General features: G+C 38.7%; 2 protein-coding genes across 18 annotated transcripts in view; one reads left to right on the top strand and one right to left on the bottom strand.

The window, feature by feature from the left end:
* Nucleotides 1-21,095, top strand: part of LOC127856622 (uncharacterized) — a 165,062-nt gene that overhangs the window by 51,213 nt on the left and 92,754 nt on the right. For 10 of the 17 annotated variants that reach the window (XR_008038147.1, XR_008038146.1, XM_052392942.1 and 7 more), the window contains exon 1: nucleotides 19,301-19,466. The exons of 3 other annotated variants lie outside the window; for them this stretch is intronic. The gene's annotated coding sequence lies outside the window, so the exon portion shown is untranslated. Of the gene's footprint in view, nucleotides 1-18,940; nucleotides 19,120-19,236; nucleotides 19,467-21,095 lie in introns of those variants that run through there. 4 more of the 17 variants (XM_052392931.1, XM_052392933.1, XM_052392932.1 and 1 more) reach the window with 4 other exon arrangements.
* On the bottom strand, nucleotides 15,017-17,583 carry LOC127854627 (uncharacterized). The gene is made up of 3 exons (XM_052389690.1): nucleotides 17,571-17,583; nucleotides 16,280-16,478; nucleotides 15,017-16,178 (listed from the first exon to the last, which is right to left on the bottom strand). Exons 1-3 carry the CDS (start codon nucleotides 17,581-17,583, stop codon nucleotides 15,017-15,019), a joined length of 1,374 nt encoding a protein of 457 aa, XP_052245650.1.

The following is a 21,095-nucleotide window of genomic DNA, read 5'->3' as shown; positions in this document are numbered from 1 at the left end:
AAGTTGTTGACTTTCTGAGCTGTTAAATACAGAGGGGGTATAATCACGGTGACGATCAAGATAGCAGTGTTCATGCGGAAACAGTTTTTTTTAATTTTATACCCTTTATTACTTTTGTTTCATTTTTAAATGCCGCTCACTTCCCAGCCATATCGGTAAGAAAGTGAAAAGCGTTTATTTGGTATAAATATTTGCTTTATATCTCCACTTTACTCGCTACAAATTTTCCTAGTGACCACCTAAGAAATTTTGTAGCAAGTTAAGTCGATAAAGTCTTACCGGGTAATCACTTTCTTGCTGATATGGCTGGAAAGTGAGCTGCATTAAATTTTTTAATACAATCAATAAAGGGTATAAAACAACAAAAAATACCTGTCTCGGCATGGATGTCGCCACTTGATCGTCATATGATCACCTCCTCTGTAATATGGGTTAACAGATTTCACATTGTGAGATGTGAAATTCTTATGTGGTCTTCTGTATTTCATACTTCTATATCTAGTCAGAATTTAGGTATTTAAACAATTTCTATACCTGGCAATTTTAGAAAATTAACTTTTGTCTCGTACAAAAAATCTATTGAAACAAATAGATAACATGTTTATTAAAATTACCAACTTGTATTGCAATTAAAGCTCCATACAACCACAAGCATTTAAGACCAAAATCATTTTTAGCTCCACTATTATACAGTAGACTCTACCAATACCGGACTCTCTGAATACCGGAACTCTCCCAATTCCGGACGTTCGGGCCAGTCCCGTATTTTCTCCTTCTATTTCTTTGTTAAAAAATGTTGAATAAACCGAACTCTCTGAAAACCGGAAACCGGACGGATATCTCCGTAAATTTGGTCATTTTCAACGTAAAATACATTGAGTATACCGGACGGTCTAAATTCTCAAGATGCCCGAGGCGTGAAAATAACAATACCTAGTCAGCACAGCGAGTGCGGTGTCACACATTTTGCTCGCGAAATTATCGATAATTGGATTAAACATTCCATAAAGGTGTCAAGTCGTTACCGCGCTCTGGGAGTCACTATCACGCTCACCAATACATACGGCTACTGTATTATGCTATATAAAAACATTCGAAAACAAGTAGTACCATACGATGGTTAATTACAATAGGAAGACCCTAAAAACAAGTAACAAGGCTACTTTCGCTTTCGAGTCAGGATCGGATTCATTCGGGTTGCGTTCATTTGCATAATTTATACAAGCCATTTTCGCATTCGCTAAGTTCCAGTTACCCAGAATTCATTTTGATTTCACAGAATGATTATTCATGAGAGCTACGTCATGCTTCCGACACTTACCTTATCCAATCTCGTGTTCGCCCGTAAATGTTCGGATATTTCACGGGAGATATAAATGGAATTATTTGTGGCCATAAAAAAATAAAAATGAGCATTTTGTATCTCGTTAAATCAATGCTACCAGACAACATCTTACGTTGAAATTTTGCATTTTGCTAAAAGGAACATTGTTTTTTTATGGGTTAGCTTTATTTAACGAAATATTCGATATTTTTGAGCGTGATTGTTACTTTGTAAAACAAACTGTGAATGTCTATAATAGACGTGCGGTAACACCAAAAAGTGATTGACTCGATCGTTTTATTAATTATTTATTATCGCCTATGATAAACAATTTAATTAAAAAATTAATGCATGCCGTTGCGACGATCACTTTCTTGTGATCTTCTCGGTTATTTTAAAAGATCTTATAGCCATGTTTTTAACATAAAGAAGAAATGTGCTTTCAAGCAAAGAGTGATCTTGGACTTTTTCGTGATATCGTAAACTTCAAGAATTAGTAGGTTTTGAGATTATGAATATCTTAAAAATATCTTAAAAAATAATAATGACGCTGTTGTTTGCTTGTGTGTATGTTTTATGATAATAAATCGTGTATCTACAACAATCTTATTTGTGTCGTCACTCGCCTATATGACAAATGCCACGTACGTACATGTATAAAGCACCACGCTCACTTTGGGATTAATCAAAACAAGTTAGTATGGAATATTTTTTGTTTTCAATCGATTAAAAACACATTTTTAAGAATGCAATTAACATCATCAGTACCTGCGTACAGTTATCACATGGTACATGTAAATGTATATGGTTTGTTTTATTTCATGTGATTCTGTACACGATGCATACCATGTATATTTCGGCAATATGCAAACTCTTGGTAAACCGGAACTCTCTGAAAACCGGACGATCAGGCCGGTCCCGAGACCGTCCGGTTTACAGAGAGTCTACTGTATATGAAATATATATAGTGGAGCTATCCTACTCACCCCGGCGTAGGCGTTAGCGTTGTAATGTTAAAGTTTGCGTACCAATTGCAACAGTCCTCAAATATTTTTTATGTCTCTTGACATATTGCTTTTATATTTTGCATACTTCTTAACCTACATGACCCCAATCTATAAACAAGTATCAACTGTATCAAGCATTTTGCAAGAATTATGGCCCTTTTTCCACTTAGAATATGCGTATTATTGATAAATCTATGTTAAAGTTTGCGTACCACCTCAAAAATAGTTCTATGTCCCTTGACATTTTGCTTTTATATTTTGTATACTTCTTAACCAACATGACCCTAATCTATAAACAAGAGCAGACAACTGTATCATTAGCATTTTGTAAGAATTATGTTCTCTTTTTATACTTAGAACATTGAAAATTTGGTAAAGTTTTGTGTTTAGGTTCACTTTATTCCTAAAGTATCAAAGCAACACATACTCGCTATCATAAGGGGACTATGTAACTCTGACTGGCATTTTGACAGAATTATGGCCCCTTTTATGATTAGATAATTGCTTTCAGACTTAGAAAACTCGCTATCTATTGTAAGGGGACTGTACAGGGCAAGTTGCATAACTCTGGTTGTCTTTTTTTAGCCGGATTTTTTTCGAAAAAATCTCGGCTTATAGATTGATGTTGTCGGGCGGGGCGGGGGGGCGGGCGGGCGGGCGGGGTGGCGGCGTGCTCGAAAATGTTAAAGTTCTTATTTCATGGTATAACTTTGGTATGCTTGGACCTAGAGTCTTCAAACTTGACATGAAGGTTGGCCAGGATTAACAGATGACCACTGGTCATTTCAAGGTCATTCATTTGAAGGTCAAGGTCACTGTGACCTTGAATGTAAAAATGTTAAAGTTCTTATTTCATGGTATAACTTTGGTATGCTTGGACCTAGAGTCTTGAAACTTGACATGAAGGTTGGCCAGAACTAGTAAGTAACCACTGGACATTTCAAGGTCATTCATTTGAAGGTCAAGGTCACTGTGACCTTGAATGTAAAAATGTTAAAGTTGTTATAACACAAAAAACACAGAACCTATTGCAACAGCTGCAAATCAAAATGTCTGCCCATTATCTTCTTGTTGTGAACATTGACACCACTGATGGACTCACCAATGGCGCTACAGGTGTTCTGAAACACTTTGATTCTGCAAATGGCAAGCCTCATACCATATGGATTCATTTTACTGATCCATCCATTGGGGGAAAGGCTCGTCAACAGTACAAAACCCTTTTCAAAACCCACATTGATAGATCTTGGACACCGATATTTACAGTTGACAGACAATTTCAAGTTGGCAAATACAGAAACATCAAAGTTGTGCGCCGGCAGTTTCCTCTGAAACCTGCTGCTGCCATGACAATCCACAAAGCACAGGGAATGTCCATTCCAGAAGTGGCAGTGAGCTTTCAAGGCAGAGTACAGACGCATATGGTGTATGTTGCACTAAGTCGTGTTACGTCACTCTCAGGCCTCCATTTGCTAGATCTTGACAGCAAGAAGATCACAGTTGACAAACTTGTAGTTCAAGAAATGGAACGGTTGCGGCAACACAGCTTGATTACTACCCTACCAGAGGATCCAAGTAGTGCATCAAACAAAGTCATTTGCTTGAACACAAGGTCCTTGCACAAGCATATCACCAGTGTAAGATCACATTCAAGTCTGTTGGCAGCAGATATTCTTATCATGCAAGAAACTTGGGCTTTGCGATCAGACAGTGCAGATTACTACAAGTTGGAAGGTTTTGATATGCCAATGCAATGTTTTACTCAAGAGACAAAGGACAGAAGACCACATGATGGCATCTTTATCTACTTGAAATGGCCAAGCTGTTCATCTTAACTTGAGCTCTCCAACAGAATCCTTTGAAGTACTGGCAGTTTAACGCAGACCAAATACACCGCTCACAGGTTTCTTCAACCTTGTAAACCAGCTGCCTTTAGGTGAAAAGACACTGATATCAATTGGTGACTTCAACGTCGATCAGTTAAAACCAAGCTCTGACCTTGTAAAACTTCAGAAGTTCATGTCTTTGAGTGGACTGAAGGCTACCCCGCCAAGTGAAACCACAGACTATCATTCAAGCTTGGATCATATTTATGTGTCCAATCTATCTGCTAGAACTGGTGTGATAGAAACCTTTTGGAGTGATCATAAGGCTGTCTGGATTTCTGTGTAGGTATGTGAAAGCAAAACAATAAATAGTATTATTTCATCTAAGTTTATTTTCTTACATTTGATAATGAAATTGATGGAAACTTCAAACAATATGTTACTAATTTGCTAATAAAAAAATTGAGATCAAACTTTCCTAATTGTCAATTCAAGTTCATATTTGTGACCTTAAATGTTATTGTTGTTCATGTATATGCATGCATTCAAAACATAACACAAGGTTTGCTCATGCCTTGAAAAGTACTTACATTTCATTTTGACCTTTGAACAATATTTCAGTAATTTAAGTATTGCATTGACAAAAACACGAAAGGTACTTTCCTGTCATTTAAATAAAAAATCCGGCTTCAATGCAGTCATCTCCGACCGCGGAACTCTTGTAATGGAATTATGGCCCTTTTTGTCTTAGTAACTTTGAATAAAGTATTAAGGCTTTTGCTTTCAAACTTCAAATACTTTCTTACTATCATGAGGGTACTGTACCTGGCAAGTTGAATTAGACCTTGATCTTTGAATGACCTTGACTCTCAAGGTCAAACTAATAAATTTTGCTAAAATGCCATAACTTCTTAATTTATGATCAGATTTGATTAATACAAAACAACACTTACCTGACATACCACAATGGACTCCACCCAAACCATCCCCCATGCCCCAACCAGAATCCCCCACGCCCCAACCAGAATCCCCCCCCCCCAATAAAAAAATTAAAAATATTTTTTTCCATTTATATGCCATCAGTAGGGTGGCATATAGCAATAGAACTGTCTGTCAGTCTGTGCGTCCGTCCGAAAACTGTAACATTGGTCATAACTTTTGCAATATTGAATATAGCAACTTGATATTTGGTATGCATGTGTATCTCATGGAGCTGCACATTTTGAATGGTGAAAGGTCAAGGTCATCCTTCAATGTCAAAGGTCAAATTTTGCAATATTGAAGATAGCAACTCCATATTTGGCATGCATGCATATCTCACGGAGCTGCACATTTTGAGTGGTGAAAGGTCAAGGTCATCCTTTAAGATTAAATGTCTAGGTCAAAGGTCAAATTTTGCAATATTGAAGATAGCAACTCGATATTTTGCATGCATGCGTATCTCATGGAGCTGCACATTTTGAGTGGTAAAAGGTCAAGGTCATCCATTAAGGTCAAGGTCAAAGGTCAAATTTTGCAATATTGAAGACAGCAACTCGATATTTGGCATGCATGCATATCTCATGGAGCTGCACATTTTGAGTGGTGAAGGGTCAAAGTCAAGGTCATCCTTCAAGGTCAAGGTCAAAGGTCAAATTTTGCAATATTGAAGATAGCAACTTGATATTTGGCATGCATGTGTATCTCATGGAGCTGCACATTTTGAGTGGTAAAAGGTCAAGGTCATCCTTCAAGGTCAAATTTCAAGGTCAAAGGCCAAATTTTGCAATATTGAAGATAGCAACTCGATATTTGGCATGCATGCATATCTCATGGAGCTGCACATTTTGAGTGGTGAAAGGTCAAGGTCATCCTTCAAGGTCAAAGGTCAAATTTTGCAATATTGAAGATAGCAACTCCATATTTGGCATGCATGCGTATCTCACGGAGCTGCACATTTTGAGTGGTGAAAGGTCAAGGTCATCCTTCAAGGTCAAAGGTCAAATATATGGCTTCAAAGCAGCACAGTAGGGAGCTCTTGTTTTTAGCTCACCTGTCACGAAGTGACCTGGTGAGCTTATGTGACCGTTTGATGTCCGGCATCTGTTGTGTGTGTGTGCGTGTGTGCTTGCGTCCGACAACAATTTGTTTGTGTAGACAGAAGAGGTCACAGTTTTCATCCAATCTTTATGAAATTTGGTCAGAATGTTTATCTTGATGAAATCTGGGTTGGGATTGTATTTTGGTCATCTGGGGTCAAAAACAAGGTCACTAGGTCAAATAATAGAAAAACCTTGTGTAGACAATAGAGGTCACAGTTTTCATCCAATCTTAATAAAATTTGATCAGAATGTTTATCTTGATGAAATCTGGGTTGGGATTGCATTTGGGTCACTTGGGGTCAAAAACTAGGTCACTAGGTCAAATAATAGAAAAACCTTGTGTAGACAATAGAGGTCACAGTTTTCATTCAATCTTTATGAAATTTGGTCAGAATGTTTATCTTGATGAAAACTGGGTTGGGATTGTATTTGGTTAGTCAGGTGAGCGATTCAGGGCCATCATGGTCCTCTTGTTTCTTATTTATGAAATATCATCTAATAAATGACAACACCCCCGCATTATTTCCCCTCTCCACCACCCTCACCCCACACACACAAAGATTTTTTTTTTTGAAACATGGTAAAAATCAACAAATTTTTATTACTTTATTTTTGAAAGACCGTCTAACCATCCCACCCAAGCTATTGCTATCAAACTTGAAATATAATCTTATTAGTTTGTTTTATGTCTTTACAAATGTTCAATAGATCAATGAAGATATACCTGAACTCAGAATCGTCTATAATGTCCCACTTCTTTAAAACATTAGCGATCATTATGTTTCAATTATGGTCCTCTTCCAGTTAGAATATGACTATATTACCTTGACCTTATTGAATAAGAACAATTTCCCCATGATAGCTTACGTTATACTGTCAAGCACTTGAAAAGTCGAGTGCGCTGTCTTCTGACAGCTCTTGTTATGCAAGCATTATGGCACTAACAAAATGTGTTCTGATTCTTAGGCTTTAACGTAACTCAATACTAAATTTATGCCCCCCTTCGAAGAAGAGGGGGTATATTGTTTTGCACATGTCGGTCCGTCCATCCGTATGTCCGTCCGTCCACCAGATGGTTTCCGGATGATAACTCAAGAACGCTTAGGCCTAGGATAATGAAACTTCATAGGTACATTGATCATGACTCGCAGATGACCCCTATTGATTTTCAGGTCACTAGGTCAAAGGTCAAGTTCAAGTTGACCCAAAATAGTAAAATGGTTTCTGGATGATAACTCAAGATCGCTTATGCCTAGGATCATGAAACTTCACAGGTACATTGATCATGACGGGCAGATGACCCTATTTAATTTTCAGGTCACTAGGTCAAAGGTCAAGGTCACGGTGACCCGAAATAGTAAAATGGTTTCCGGATGATAACTCAAGAATGCTTATGCTAGGATCATGAAACTTCTTAGGTACATTGATCATGACTCGCAGATAACCCCTATTGATTTTCAGGTCACTAGGTCAAAGGTCAAGGTCACGATGACCCGAAATAGTAAAATGGTTTCCGAATGATAACTCAAGATCGCTTATGCCTAGGATCATGAAACTTCATAAGTACATTGATCATGACTTGCAGATGACCCCTATATATTTTCAGGTCACTCGGTCAAAGGTCAAGGTCACGTTGATCCGAAATAGTAAAATGGTTTCCGGATGATAACTCAAGAACGCTTATGCCTAGGATCATGAAACTTCATAGGTACATTGATCATGACTGGCAGATGACCCCTATAGATTTTCAGGTCACTAGGTCAAAGGTCAAGGTCATGGCGACCCGAAATAGTAAAATGGTTTCTGGATGATAACATAGAACACTTATGCCTAGGATCATGAAACTTCATAGGTACATTGATCATGACTCGCAGATGACCCCTATTGATTTTCAGGTCACTAGGTCAAAGGTCACAGTGACTTGACACAGTAAAATGGTTTCCGGATGATAACTCAAGAAAGCCTAGGCCTAGGATCATGAAACTTCATAGGTACATTGATCATGACACACAGATGACCCCTATTGATTTTCAGGTCACTAGGTCAAAGGTCAAGGGCACAGTGCCAAAAATTGTATTCACACATTGGCTGCCACTACAACTGACAGCCCATATGGGGGGCATGCATGTTTTACAAACAGCCCTTGTTTATATAAATGAAAGCAATATGTATTTGCAAAAATAACTTGATCATCAGTAATTATTATTAGTAATTAATGCTGAAAAAGCCATGTATATTACGTTCATAAAATGTTAAAAGCAATAAATAGAAAGCATCATCTGTGTACCCAAGGTAAAGATTGAAAGAGGTAATGATTATATACAGTCAAAACTGACCTTATAGCGGTCAACTGAGAACAACAGTCAACTGCAGACAATGGTCAGTCTGGATTCCCCCTGAAGAAAATCACTCTATATTACACTTGAGAATAACAGTCAACTGTTTGCGGTAATGACTGAAATACAGCTATAATGACAATGAAAGGTCTGTCCAAATGAACAAATAATAGTTGAATGATGAAACAAATGTTGCCATCCACATTTAACAGTACAAATGATTATCACTTTGGGTGACAATTGTATAGGTTATTACCATTTCCCGCTCAAAAGCAAAGTAAAACTGGCTCAATGCTGCTTATTAGTCTCTTAGGATTGGAAAAGAAGTGTTTATAAAATTGAATCTTTTAAGAAAGGTCTTTGATTTAATTTGATTTTCTTGGGAGATACACTCAGGTCAAAATGCGAATCATAGCAGTAAAGGGCTAAAGGTGAATCAGCACTCTTGATAAAAGGTGCATGCAGAGTAGTTGGGGAAAATTGATAAAATCTGTGGGATTTATATTAGGCAATGACCTTTCAAACACAGTTGGCAATTTACACTTGTCACCCATTAATTCAATGATTACTTAATGACAAAGCACATTTTCACTCAAATCTCATTTTAAATGGACTTTTTCACATTTGGGCAAAATGAGAGCTTTCAAAACAATTGTCTCACATTAAAAAAATAACGTATTCATAATTATCAAACAAGCAAATTATCACTCCTAAGTCAATTAAAAACAACAACAAACTAGCTACATTTATGATTATTCATCAACTGTAAAAGTAATACTGCATTGGCAAATTCTTTTCAATGATAATTTTGAAAATTCCATTTCTCAAAACATGGTATTTGCATTTTCCAAATGGATTGTTCCAAGTTTTACTCAATCCGAGATAGGATATAAGTGAATTCAAGCTTCGATTGACAAGTTTCCATGGTCACTTACACAACGTCAGCAGCACTAGTCTAGGTGCACTATTTTTATGCCCCCCCCTTCGAAGAAGAGGGGAGTATATTGTTTTGCTGGATGTTGGTCGGTCTGTTGGTAGACCAGTTCGTTTCGAATCAATAACTCATCAACAAACTTGACCAATATGCTTGATACTTCACATGTGCATTGGCCTTGGACAGTAGATGACCCCTATTGACATTGGGGTCACAAGGTCAAGGTCACTATCACAATAAGTGTGAAAATCGTTTTCGATCAATATCTCATCAAAGAATCAACCCATTGGCTTGATACTTCACACGTGCATTGGCCTTTGACAGTTGATGACCCCTATTGAAATTGGGGTCACTTTGTCAAAGGTCATGGTCACTGTCACAATAATTGGGAAAATCATTTCTGATCAATAACTCGTCAACGAATCAACTGATTGGCTTGATGCTTCCCATGTGCATTGGCCCTGGACAGTAGATGACCCCTATTGAAATTGGTGTCACTAGTTCAAAGCCCTGTTTAGGGAGGCATACGTCTCCGACCATGGAGCTCTTGTTTAAAATTTGCGTACAAAATCTACGTTAGAGTTTCAATAGGAAGAACACTTCATGGCATTAAGTGTGACTATGGCGCTGTGTATTGTATGATAATTGCTTGATAATTTTTGTCAAATAATTGCTAATTTGAACAATCGCTAAATCATTTGTTAGTGCCTAATTTAAAATTAAGGCAACAATATTCTATACAAATGCTTTATTCGTCTCTCTTTTTTCCAGTGCTGACAATGATGGTAAAATAGATCTTTAATTCTGATTTTTAGGTGAAAAACTGAACTAACAATACATTATAAATTCCTATTACAAAATCTACAGTGATTTTATTCTACAGTATCAATTTCAAACATGCAGACAAATAAACCATTTTTGACTTCTATATTTTAGGATATGGAACTAAGGCCCTTTTCTTGGAGGCATTGTTCAATCAACACATTGGTATTATTATTTTTATGCTCCCCGAAAATTTATTTTTTGGGGAGCATGTAGGCGCTGCTACGTCTGTCCGTGTGTGCGTCTGTCCGTGTGTGCGTCTGTCCGTCTGTGCACAATTTTTGTCCGGGCTATTTCTCAGCAACTAATGACCTGAATTCAATGAAACTTTATGGGCAGCTTCACTACCAAGAGGAGATGTGCATATTATCAGCGGGTTGTGGTCGGATGATTTTTCACAGAGTTATGGCTCTTTGAAATTTTTGAAATTTTCCATTAACTGTACATATAGTGCAATTTTTGTCTGGGCTATTTCTCAGCAACTAATGACCGGAATTCAATGAAACTTTATGTAAAGCTTCACTACCAAGAGGAGAAGTGCATATTATAAGCGGGTTCTGGTCGGATGATTTTTAGCTCCACTGGCCAGAGGCTAGCGGGGCTTATGTCATGGTCCTGTGTCCGTCGTGCGTGCGTGCGTTAACTTTTTCTTTAAACATCTTCTTCTCCTAAACTACAAGTCCAATTCTGATAAAACTTCTCACAAATGTTCCTGGGGTGAACCTCTTTCAAATTTGTTCAAATTTGACCCCGCCCCGGGGGTCACAAAATTGAAAATTTGCTTATATAAGGCCTATTTTGTGAAAACTTTCAAAACTTCTCGTCCATAACCATTGGGCCTAGGGCTATCAAATTTGGTATGTAGAAACATCTAATAGTCTTCTTCCAAATTTCTTCAAATTATGCCCCTGGGGTCAAATTTGACCCTGCCCCGGGGGTCACAAAATTGAACATATGCTTATATAAAGCCTATTTTGTGCAAACTTTAAAAAATCTTCTTGTCCATAACCGTAGGGCCTAGGGCTACCAAATTCGGTATGTAGTGACATCTTATAGTTCTCTTCTTAGTTTGTTCAAATTATGCCCCTGGGGTCAAATTTGACGCTGCCCCGGGGGTCACAAAAATGAACATACGCTTACACTGGTAGATTATGCCTAAGCATTTTTAAAACGAGCGATATAATTGGCTGTCGTTCCCCAATCTTCCAATTAAAATCGGTTTCTTAAAATGTGTTTGGTATTTCGTATGCAATGGCGCCGTTGTGAAGCGAAAATTAAGATTATTGAAATGACAAATAGCAATCGAATTAACGACTGACATCATATAGTTTGATAGGAATAATGAAATGTGTTTTTCAACGAAAAAGACTACGTTTTAGATACAAGAAACACATATTTTGTTTAGAAATGTGCACAGTGAATTTGTGTCATGGAAACCAGTGTTTCTGTTTGCAAATTGGAGTTCAGTCTACTCGTGAATTAAAACAATTTAGAAGAGGATCTTTCGAACGTGGAAATGGACAAACATGATTTGATTTATATGATAGTGGATCTGTGTATAATCAGATTCATATGCATATTCTGCTTTATTATGTTTGTCACGCTGTTCAGTTAATTGAAATAGCATTGAACTAAAGATGTGAAATGTAAGATATTGAAAGGTAAACAAATTAAATATATTAATTTAACTCAGTTTAATACATAATTAACACAAGAAGAACACTCAAGTGTGTTTGTTTATATTGAGTCCATTAACCTTGTTTGTATATGACAATTTATAAATTTTTTGTATTGTTTTGTTTGTTTTTTCCAAATGGTTAGTTTAAAATTATTATTTTATGTTAACATTCTCAAAATTCTTGTTTTATTATATTTATCAAATTTTTTTTTTGAATGACATCATTTTATGATTTATAAACAGATTGCAAAAAATATTTGTTCAAGATAAACTTAACAACAAATTGTTACCTTGTAATTAAGTGATTTTAATATTCAGTAGCAAAAAAGTAAGGAGAATCCTTAAAAAAGATGTATCTATTAAAAGTATATTCTACCTATGCCGTGAACAATCCCCTTGTTTATAACATGACTGCCGCTAAGTCTATTACTAGCAACCTATCAGAGAATAGGTCAGATACCTTATTTCAATATATGGCAATCCTAGTATTTTTCAAAAACAAACATGACAGGTAACCAATGTCAGATGGAAAAAGTAAAGGAAAGTTAGGTGAAGCTAATTGTTTGTCATGATATCTCTTTAAACCTCACGCCATATGCAAGTATAGTGTTGCCATGATCGCAACATCTTGATGAATTATAATTCAATTTTTTGTCTCATAAACATTTACTTTGTTTAACAAACAACCTCTACAAAGTTATCATTCCTACTGCCTTTTGGCACCTCATGAACCTGAGAAACTCGTAATTTTATGTTTCCTCAGGCAAATATCTTCTTTGTACAATAAACAATTTCTTCACCACATTAACAATCCTGCTACACTCACTAATGCCTCAAAAATGAAGTAAAGTTCAGGTGATCTACGTCATTAGGTATTTTGCATATGTCATGAACTATATAACTAACAGAAACTTTGAAACCTACAAACACTTTTTGGAATTTTGGAAAAAGATTCATGATTGAATGAAGGAACTTTCATTAATCTTGTAGAACATGCGTAGATTTGATCTTCAGCATCTAAAATATGTGAAATAGAAAGAACGACAATATCTTTTGGAGAGATAAATGTACCTACGTTATAAGCAAAGGACCTGTGCGACAATTCCCGGGCTTTTTAGTCTGTTTAGTTAACACTGTAGTAACGTTTTCCATATATAAAAATGCTCACCCTTCCAACTTTAAGCGCCCAGTGGGACAAGGGATAGAAAGAGAAAGTCACATGCTTGAGTACATTTCAACCCATGCGCATTGCACCCTTTTTTCGCATAAAAAAAACAGTGGAGCGATACAGGGGCACCATGGTCCTCTTGTTCACAGAGTTATGGCCCTTTGAAATTTTCTATAAAACAATTCTTGTCCCCCCAACTACTGTGCCCTCAAAACGTTTCCTTTTATCTGAATATATAGTGCAATATTGTGCAAAAAAACCTTTGGGGAGCATCACCCGTCTCCGACGGTTTCTTGTTATTAAGGCTGCACAGTTTTTAAAAACATGCAACAAAACACAAATCCAGCTTATCATTGCATGATTGTGTTCCAATTAAATTTAGAGTAATTTGCTTTGTAATGGTACACGGCTGTTCTTCTTGATTTGGGCATTCAATTGTAGGGAGAAAAATTTCAACAAATCAGAGGAAGTGAAAAAAAGTAAACTTTAGGGGAAAATTGCATAATTGAACAGTATTTCAATTTGCAGGAAGGTGCTTTTCTAATCGGGGAAAGGACTTAGTGAAAAGCAGCCTTTTATCTTTGGAGAAGGAGCCTTTGTCGAGGTGAATAGGCGTTTCTATTGCAGAAGTGTCCTTTCTCTTGAGGGGGGAGGGGTCTTTCTCTTGGAGGGGGTGGAGGGTTCTTTTCCTTGGAGGGGGAGGATGGGCCTTTCCCTTGGAGGGGGAGGAGAGGTATTTCCCTTGGAGGGAAGGAGGGGTCTTGCCCTTAAAAGGGAGGATGGGTCTTCCCCTTGAAGGGGTGAGTGGTCTTTCTCTTGGACGGGGAGGAGGGATCTTTTCCTTGGAGGGGAGTGGTTTTTCCCTTGGAGGGGAGGAGGAAGGGTCATTTCCTTGGAGTGGGGAGGGGGCCTTTCCCTAAGAGAGGGGAAGGGGTCTTTCCCTTAGATAAGGGGGGGGGTATTCCCTTGGAGGTTAGAGAGGTCTTTCCCTTGGAGGGGGGGGGAGGTCTTTCCCTTGGAGGGTAGGATTGGTCTTTCCCTTGGAGAGAGAGGAGTCTTTCCCTTTGGAGGGGGAGGATTGGTCTTTCCCTTGGAGGGAGAGGAGTCTTTCCCTTGAAGGGAGAGAAAAGGTCTTTCCTTGGAGGGAAGGGGGGTCTTTCTCTTAGAAGGGGGAGGGATCTTTCCCTTAGATGCAGAGGGTCTTTCCCTTGGAGGGGGAGGAGTGGTCTTTCCCTAGGAGGGGGTAGGAGGGGTATTTTTCTTAGATTGGGTAGGAGTGGTCTTTCCCTTGGAGGTTGGGTCTTTTACTTGGAGTGGGGAGGGGGGTCTTTCCTAAGAGGAGTGGGTGGGGAAGGTGTCTTTCCCTTAGAGGGGGGGGTCATTCCCTTAGAGGGGAGGGGCCTTTCCTTTGGAGGGGGATGGGACTTTCCCTTGTGGGGGAGGAGAGGTCTTTTCCTTGGAGAGGGGATTGGCCTTTCCCTTAGAGGGTGTGTTGGGGTCTTTTCCTTGGAGGGGGAGGAGGAGTCTTTCCTTTTCAGGGGAAGTAGAGGCCTTTCACTTAGAGGTGGAGCGGTCTTTCTCTTGAAAGGGGTAGGAGGGGGTCATTCCCTTGTATGGGGGAGGAGAGGCCCTTTCTCTTGGAGGAGTCTTTCCCTTGGAGAAGGAGGAGAAGTCTTTTCCTTGGAGGGAGAGGAAAGGTCTTTACCTCGGAGCAGGATAAGGTCTTTCTCTTGGGTAGGGGCCTTTCCCTTGGATGGAGAGGTGGGGGCTTTCTCTTGGGTAGGGAGGAGGGGTCTTTCTCTTGGATGGGGGGGTCTTTCCCTTGGAGGGGAAGGAGGGATCATTCTCTTGGGTTGGGGGCCTTTCCCTTGGATGGGGAGGAGGGGTCTTTCTCTTGGGTAAGAATGAGGGATCTTTCTCTTCGATGGGGGGTCTTTCCCTCGGAGGGGGGAGGGGTCTTTCCCTTGGATGGGGACGAGGGATCTTTCCCTTGGATGGGGAGGAGGAGTCTTTCTCTTGTGTTAGGAGGAGGGGTCTTTCTCTTGTGTAAGAAGGAGGGCTCTTTCTCTTGGTTGGAGAGGAGGGTTCTTTCTCTTGGATGGGGGGTCTTTCCCTTGGAGGAGGGAGGGGTCTTTCCATTGGATGTGGAGGAGGGATCTTGCCCTTGGATGGGAGGAGAGGTCTTTCTTTTGGATGGGGCGTCTTTCCCTGGGTGGAGATGAGAGAGTCTTTCCCTTGGATGGAGAGGAAGGGTCTTTCTCTTGGATGGGGGTTCTTTCCTGCGGAGGGGGAGAGGTCTTTCCGTCGGAGGAGGGAAGGGTGTTCTCCCTTGGATGGGGAGGATGCGTCTTTCTCTTGGGTGGGGAGGAGGAGGTCTTTCTCTTGGGTTGGGGGCCTTTCCCTTGGGTGGGGAGCAGGGGGTCTTTCCCTTGGAGGGGGAGGAGGGATCTTTCTCTTGGGTTGGGGGTCTTTCCCTTGGATGGGGAGGAGGGGGTCTTTCTCTTGGTATGGGGGCCTTTTCCTTGGGTGGGGAGGGGGGTCTTTCCCTCGGAGGAGGGAAGGGTTTTCTCCCTTGGTGGGGAGGAGGGGTCTTTCCCTTGGATGGGAAGGAGGGGTCTTTCTCTTGGGTTGGGGGCCTTTCCTTTGGGTGGGATGGAGGGGACTTTCCCTTTGAGGGGAGGGATCTTTCCCTTGGATGGGGAGGAGGGGTCTTTCCCTTGGATGGGGAGGTGGGGTCTTTCTCTTGGGTGGGGGGACTTTCCTCGGAGGGGGGAGTTTTTCTCTTGGGTGGGGAGGAGGGGTCTTGCTCTTGGAACAGGAAAGAGGGGTATTTCCCTTGGAGGGGAAGGGGGTCTTTCACTTGGAGGGGGAGGTGAACTGCCCTTGGAGGGAGGAGGTTTTTTACCTGGAGGGGGGGGGGGGCCTTTAACTTGGAGGGAATGGATTTCCCCTTGGATGGGGTAGGATGGGTCTTACCCTTGGAGGCGGTAGGAGGGGTCTTTCTCTCAAAGGGGAAGGGGTCTTACCCTTGGAGTGTGCTGGCGTCTTTCCCATTTAGGGGGGAGGATCGGTCTTTCCCTTGGAGGGGGAGGAGAGATCTTACCTCAGAGGGGGGAGGAGGGGTCTTTTCTTTAGTAGGGGAGGAGGTTCTTTGCCTTGTATGGGCGAGGGGGGTCTTCCCCTTGGAGAGGGGGAGCATGGGTCCTTCTCATAGAGGGGTTTCTCTTGGAGGGGGGGTGTTTTTCTGTTGGAGGGGGGAGGTGTCTTTCTTTCCCTTAGAGGGTTGGAAGATGGGTCTTTCCCTTGTTGGGGAAGGAGGGGTTTTGCCCTTGGAGGGGGAGAAGGGGCCTATCTCTTGGAGGAGGAGGTATCTTTCCCTTAGAGGGGGGGGACTTTCCCCTGGAGGGGGAGGTGTCTTGCTTTTGGAGAAATGGGTCTTTCCCTTGGAGGGGTGGAGGTTTTTTTCGATTGGAGGGTAGAAGGGCCTTTGAGCTGGAGGCGTGAGGGGTCTTTCCCTCTGTGGGGGGAGGGATCTTTTCCTTGGAAAAAATCTTCTGTCTTGGATGAATAGGCCTTCCCCACAGATGGGGGAGGGGTCTTTCTCTTGAAGAAATGGGCTTTTCTCTTGGGTAAAGATAACCTACCTTTTGGGACAATTGGTCTTAATAACATTGGTACTCAAAATCTAAAAAAAAAGCCTTGTTTTAGGACTTAGAATCTCATGTTTTAAGGATATAAAAGAAGCAGAACGCTATCTTGGCATCAAAATTTCCATTGGTACATAAAATATTGAAAAATATTTAAATATTATATAAGTTAGGGTATGGAAACTTAAACAAGGTTTTGAGTTAGTTAAAGCCTTGTGTAAAATGGCTATTTGTTTAAAAGAAAACACATATGAATAAAATTATTATGTGCAGAGCTCCAGAAGATTTTTTAAGATGAAGAGTATTTCACTCATGACTTTTTTAGCTCAGATGAGTAAAATACAAAATCAAAGACTTTTTCGGGAGTATGTAAAATACTCCTGCAAAAGTCTTTGATTTTATCAATTTTTAATACATGAACATGCAGGAAACATGCATTAATAATAATAAAACTACAGTCCAACCTGCCAATAACAACCACTCAAGGGATTTGATCGTTGTGGTCTTTGTTCACAGGTGGTCTTTATTCGCAGGGTCGATTGAAACTTTGCAAAATATGCTAGTAGGTTTTTAACAGGTACCATATCTGTGTATGTGCTCTATTGTTTAAATGCGTGAATACTAATGCATGTTTAATGTAAAAAAGGATTGAAAACACAGTTTGTTTTATATTTACACGTCTTATTTCAATTCCCAATATGAAAAATAATGTACCAGACAGAAAATCAACAAACGTCATGAACTTACTCTTGGATGCCATAATGGTTAACTTTAACTGACAATTTACTTATCTAAAATCTATGCACGTCGTATCATGGAGAAATTTAAGAAAGGAATGAATTTAAAAATGTATGTGTGTAATTGGCATCGTAATTGTAAAGAAACCATAAATTTCCTTAATAAGTTGATATAAGCCCCAAACTTTTCTTTGATATTTTCGGCAATTATTACATAAATAATCGCGAGCCACTAAAATAAATAGGCAGCGTCTTACACCTTCGAAAAAATGTCAAATGCATAAAAGAAGCAGGCGGCTAACAATTAGCAATGTGTGTTAAATAAACAAAAAACAGCTATCAAATTAAGTGAACTGTTACTTGCCAATGTCTCCATAGCGACCGACCAGTGATCTGGTAAGATGTTAGCACGTGACTATCACAGCATCATGGCAGCCATTGTTTTATTGACAGTTGTGAAATCGTTAATTGATATGACTGAAGTGGTCGTTGTTAGCCTCTTTCAAGGAGTACAAGATTTTTCATTTTGCAAACCAATGACAACGTACAATGTTTAATAGAAAATGCTACAAAAATATCTCGTCATTGTATTTATAAGTTTATGTATGCTGTTTTGTCAAATCCAAATTATTTGTTATGAAACGTTATATTATCATAACTAAAACGATTTTGTTAGTCGATCGACTTTTGGGAATGTAAAATGGTGTTCGCTGGTCGTTGAAGTGGTCGTTGTTAGCTATCAAATTCGACTTTGGGAATGTAAAATGGTGGTCGCTGGTCGGTGTTGGCAGGCGGGCGTTATTCGCAGGTACAATATATAGAGAAATCGTTCGGGGTGAAATCGATGTGGTCGTTATTGACAGGTGGTTGCTATTCACAGGCGGTCGCTCGGGCAGGTTGGACTGTACTCTTGTTTACATAAACATGCATTTTGAAATGGCTGATCAAATAATCCAAATTGGGCACAGTTGGTCTGACTGATAATTGCACAAAATGCGTATGCCAATTATTATGATGATTTTTTTCACTCATCAAAAGTATAATTCATGCGTATTTGGAAATTTTCCATGAGTATTTTACGAAAATACGCATATTATCTGGACCTTTGATTTTACGTGATGATTGTGTATTTCAAATAATTACAAACATGAATGGATAAAAACTTGTTTGATGAAATGCATCTCAAAGGCCATAAAACCAATATCTAGAGTCATAATAACCGCATTCTAGTGGACTTTAAATAGGTATAAAATACACCCATAAACCATTCAAGGATAAAAAAATTAAAGGGATGAAAACACAGAAAAAAGATACCAAGTTAAGCATGGCCTGGCATAGTAAAAAATACATCCAAAGATAAAGCATAAATCAATGACAACATATCTTTGGGTTGTTAAACAAGGATGTTATTCCCATTGGCCTTGTCTACCAGTAATTTAAATACATGTATGCTGGTAATGGCTCAATGAACCTGTAATAAAGGTAAAATTGTTACATTTATTTTCCTGATAATTGGTTATTATTATTGCTTTGTGAGAGGATACATATAACACTTAAAGGTAAACCACCTGCTTCTTCTGCTTCACTGGATGCTTGCTGTAGATATTCCCAACACTCTGGTTTTGTAATAAAGTGAAGTAATTGTTTTTATCGTTGAGTATATGCCAGCCAGTGCATTACAGCTCATTTATATAAAGAGAATTACATTGGACTTTTACATTCTTTATCTAAGTGTCATTGCTGTCCAGGTTTTTAAAAACTGTCACAATTGAAAGGTTGAGGATATCAAGTAATATTTTATTATTATCTATTGTTTACTACTTCTAAACTATGTACACAAGGATATGTTAGAGTACAGATGGATGTAGTGGATGAACAAGAGGAACATAATTAATGTGCTTTTAAGGTAAATTTGTTAATTAATTAATGAATTAATATTCTTTAAATGTTTGTGTCTATTTTGTTCCAGAGAATTCAAATAAGCTTTTAAATAGGTGTTTTGTTCCTAAGCAAATCATATCATAATGTGTATCACATAAACTCGCTCTGAGAATATGTCATGAGTAATGCTAAGGGTGCAGCTGGCTTTTTTCATTACAGTAGGATCCTTCTTTTGAGCTTATCTAATTACATGTCTTACTGGTAAATAAATATTCAAGACTTACACTCCCCAAATAAAGATTTAAATGACCATAATACAAAGACAACAAACAGATGAGGTTTTCCATTGTACATTTATTGATGTAAATGGACAATTTCACAGATAGGTAATCATGCATGCTTAATTTTGTGATTTAAGTATTCATATGTTGGTTAGTGTTTTTCTTTTATTTTCAGTGTTGATAATGTGAACATACTATACTGTTTATAAGTTTGATAAAATTTGTATAACATTTTATTAGCTCATCTTTTTTTTGAAAAAAAATTATGAGCTATTGTCATCACTTTGGCGTCTGCGTTGGCGTCCGGTTAAGTTTTGTGTTTAGGTCCACTTTTCTTAGAAAGTATCAACGCTATTGCATTCAAACTTGATACACTTACTTACTATCATGAGAGGACTGGACAGGCAATGTTAGATAACTCTGGAGTGCATTTTGACAGATTAATGTGCCCTTTTTAAAGTTAAAAAATTGAAAATTTGGTTAAGTTTTGTGTTTATGTCCATTTTATTCCATAAGTATCAAAGCTATTGCTTTCATACTTGCAACACTCATTAACTATCATAAGGGGACTGTGCATGCAAAGTTATGTAACTCTGACCAGCATTTGACAGAATTATGTACCCTTTTTAGGTGATCTATTGTGATCACTCAGCGTCCGGCGTCCGTCCGTCCGTCCGTCTGTCTGTCTGTAAACAATTTTAACATCTTCTTCTACTAAACCCTTGAGCCAATTTCAACTAAATTTCATGTGGAGCATCCCTAGGTCAAGGGACAAAAGAATTGTTAAAAAAAAATTGATCACATAACCAAGATGGCCGCCATGACCATATATGGTAAAAACCTTAAAAAATCTTCTTGTCAGAAACCGCTCATCAGATTTTCAAAAAATTTCACAGGGATGACCTTTGAAGGCTCCCCTGAAAAAGTTGTTCAAAGAAATTTGATTCGTCAAAAAACATGGCCGCAGGAGCTCGTTGAACTTTGCATGTTTATTCGTTTTTGCCTATTTTGTGAAAACTTTCAAAAATCTTCCACATTTTTTGTCCGATCCTTTCCAAATTTGCACAGTGTCTTTATATCAATGAGGACACAAACCCTACAAAAAATGAGCATTATTGGTCCATGAAGTACAGAATTACCTCCCCTTGAATTGAGAAAATGGTGTTTATGCAATAAAGTCCAAATTTTTCATCCAATTCTTTCCAAACTTGTTTATATATCAGATTAAAGAGAATACAATTTTCTTTATTATGGTTTTTCTTTCATGAAAATCCATAAAGGATAAGTGTTATTAATCGTTGCTTAATTAATGAACAATGCGAATTATCGGTATTGATTTTTTTCCTGACATGCCGTCCCTTTCAGCTGTAGAC

The sequence above is a fragment of the Dreissena polymorpha genome, chromosome 13 (assembly GCF_020536995.1).
Source record: "Dreissena polymorpha isolate Duluth1 chromosome 13, UMN_Dpol_1.0, whole genome shotgun sequence".
Lineage (NCBI taxonomy): Eukaryota > Metazoa > Mollusca > Bivalvia > Myida > Dreissenidae > Dreissena > Dreissena polymorpha.
Note: the sequence above shows the minus strand (reverse complement) of the source record. Positions and strands in the feature narration are given on the sequence as shown.

Bases quoted from the DNA above. Each gene is read 5' to 3' on its own strand.
- LOC127854627 (XM_052389690.1), bottom strand. The intron at 16,179-16,279 runs GTAAGATCTCTC...CCCCTTTGAGAG, and splicing joins CCCCTCCTCCCCCCTCTGAG to AAAGACCCCTCCTACCGCCT.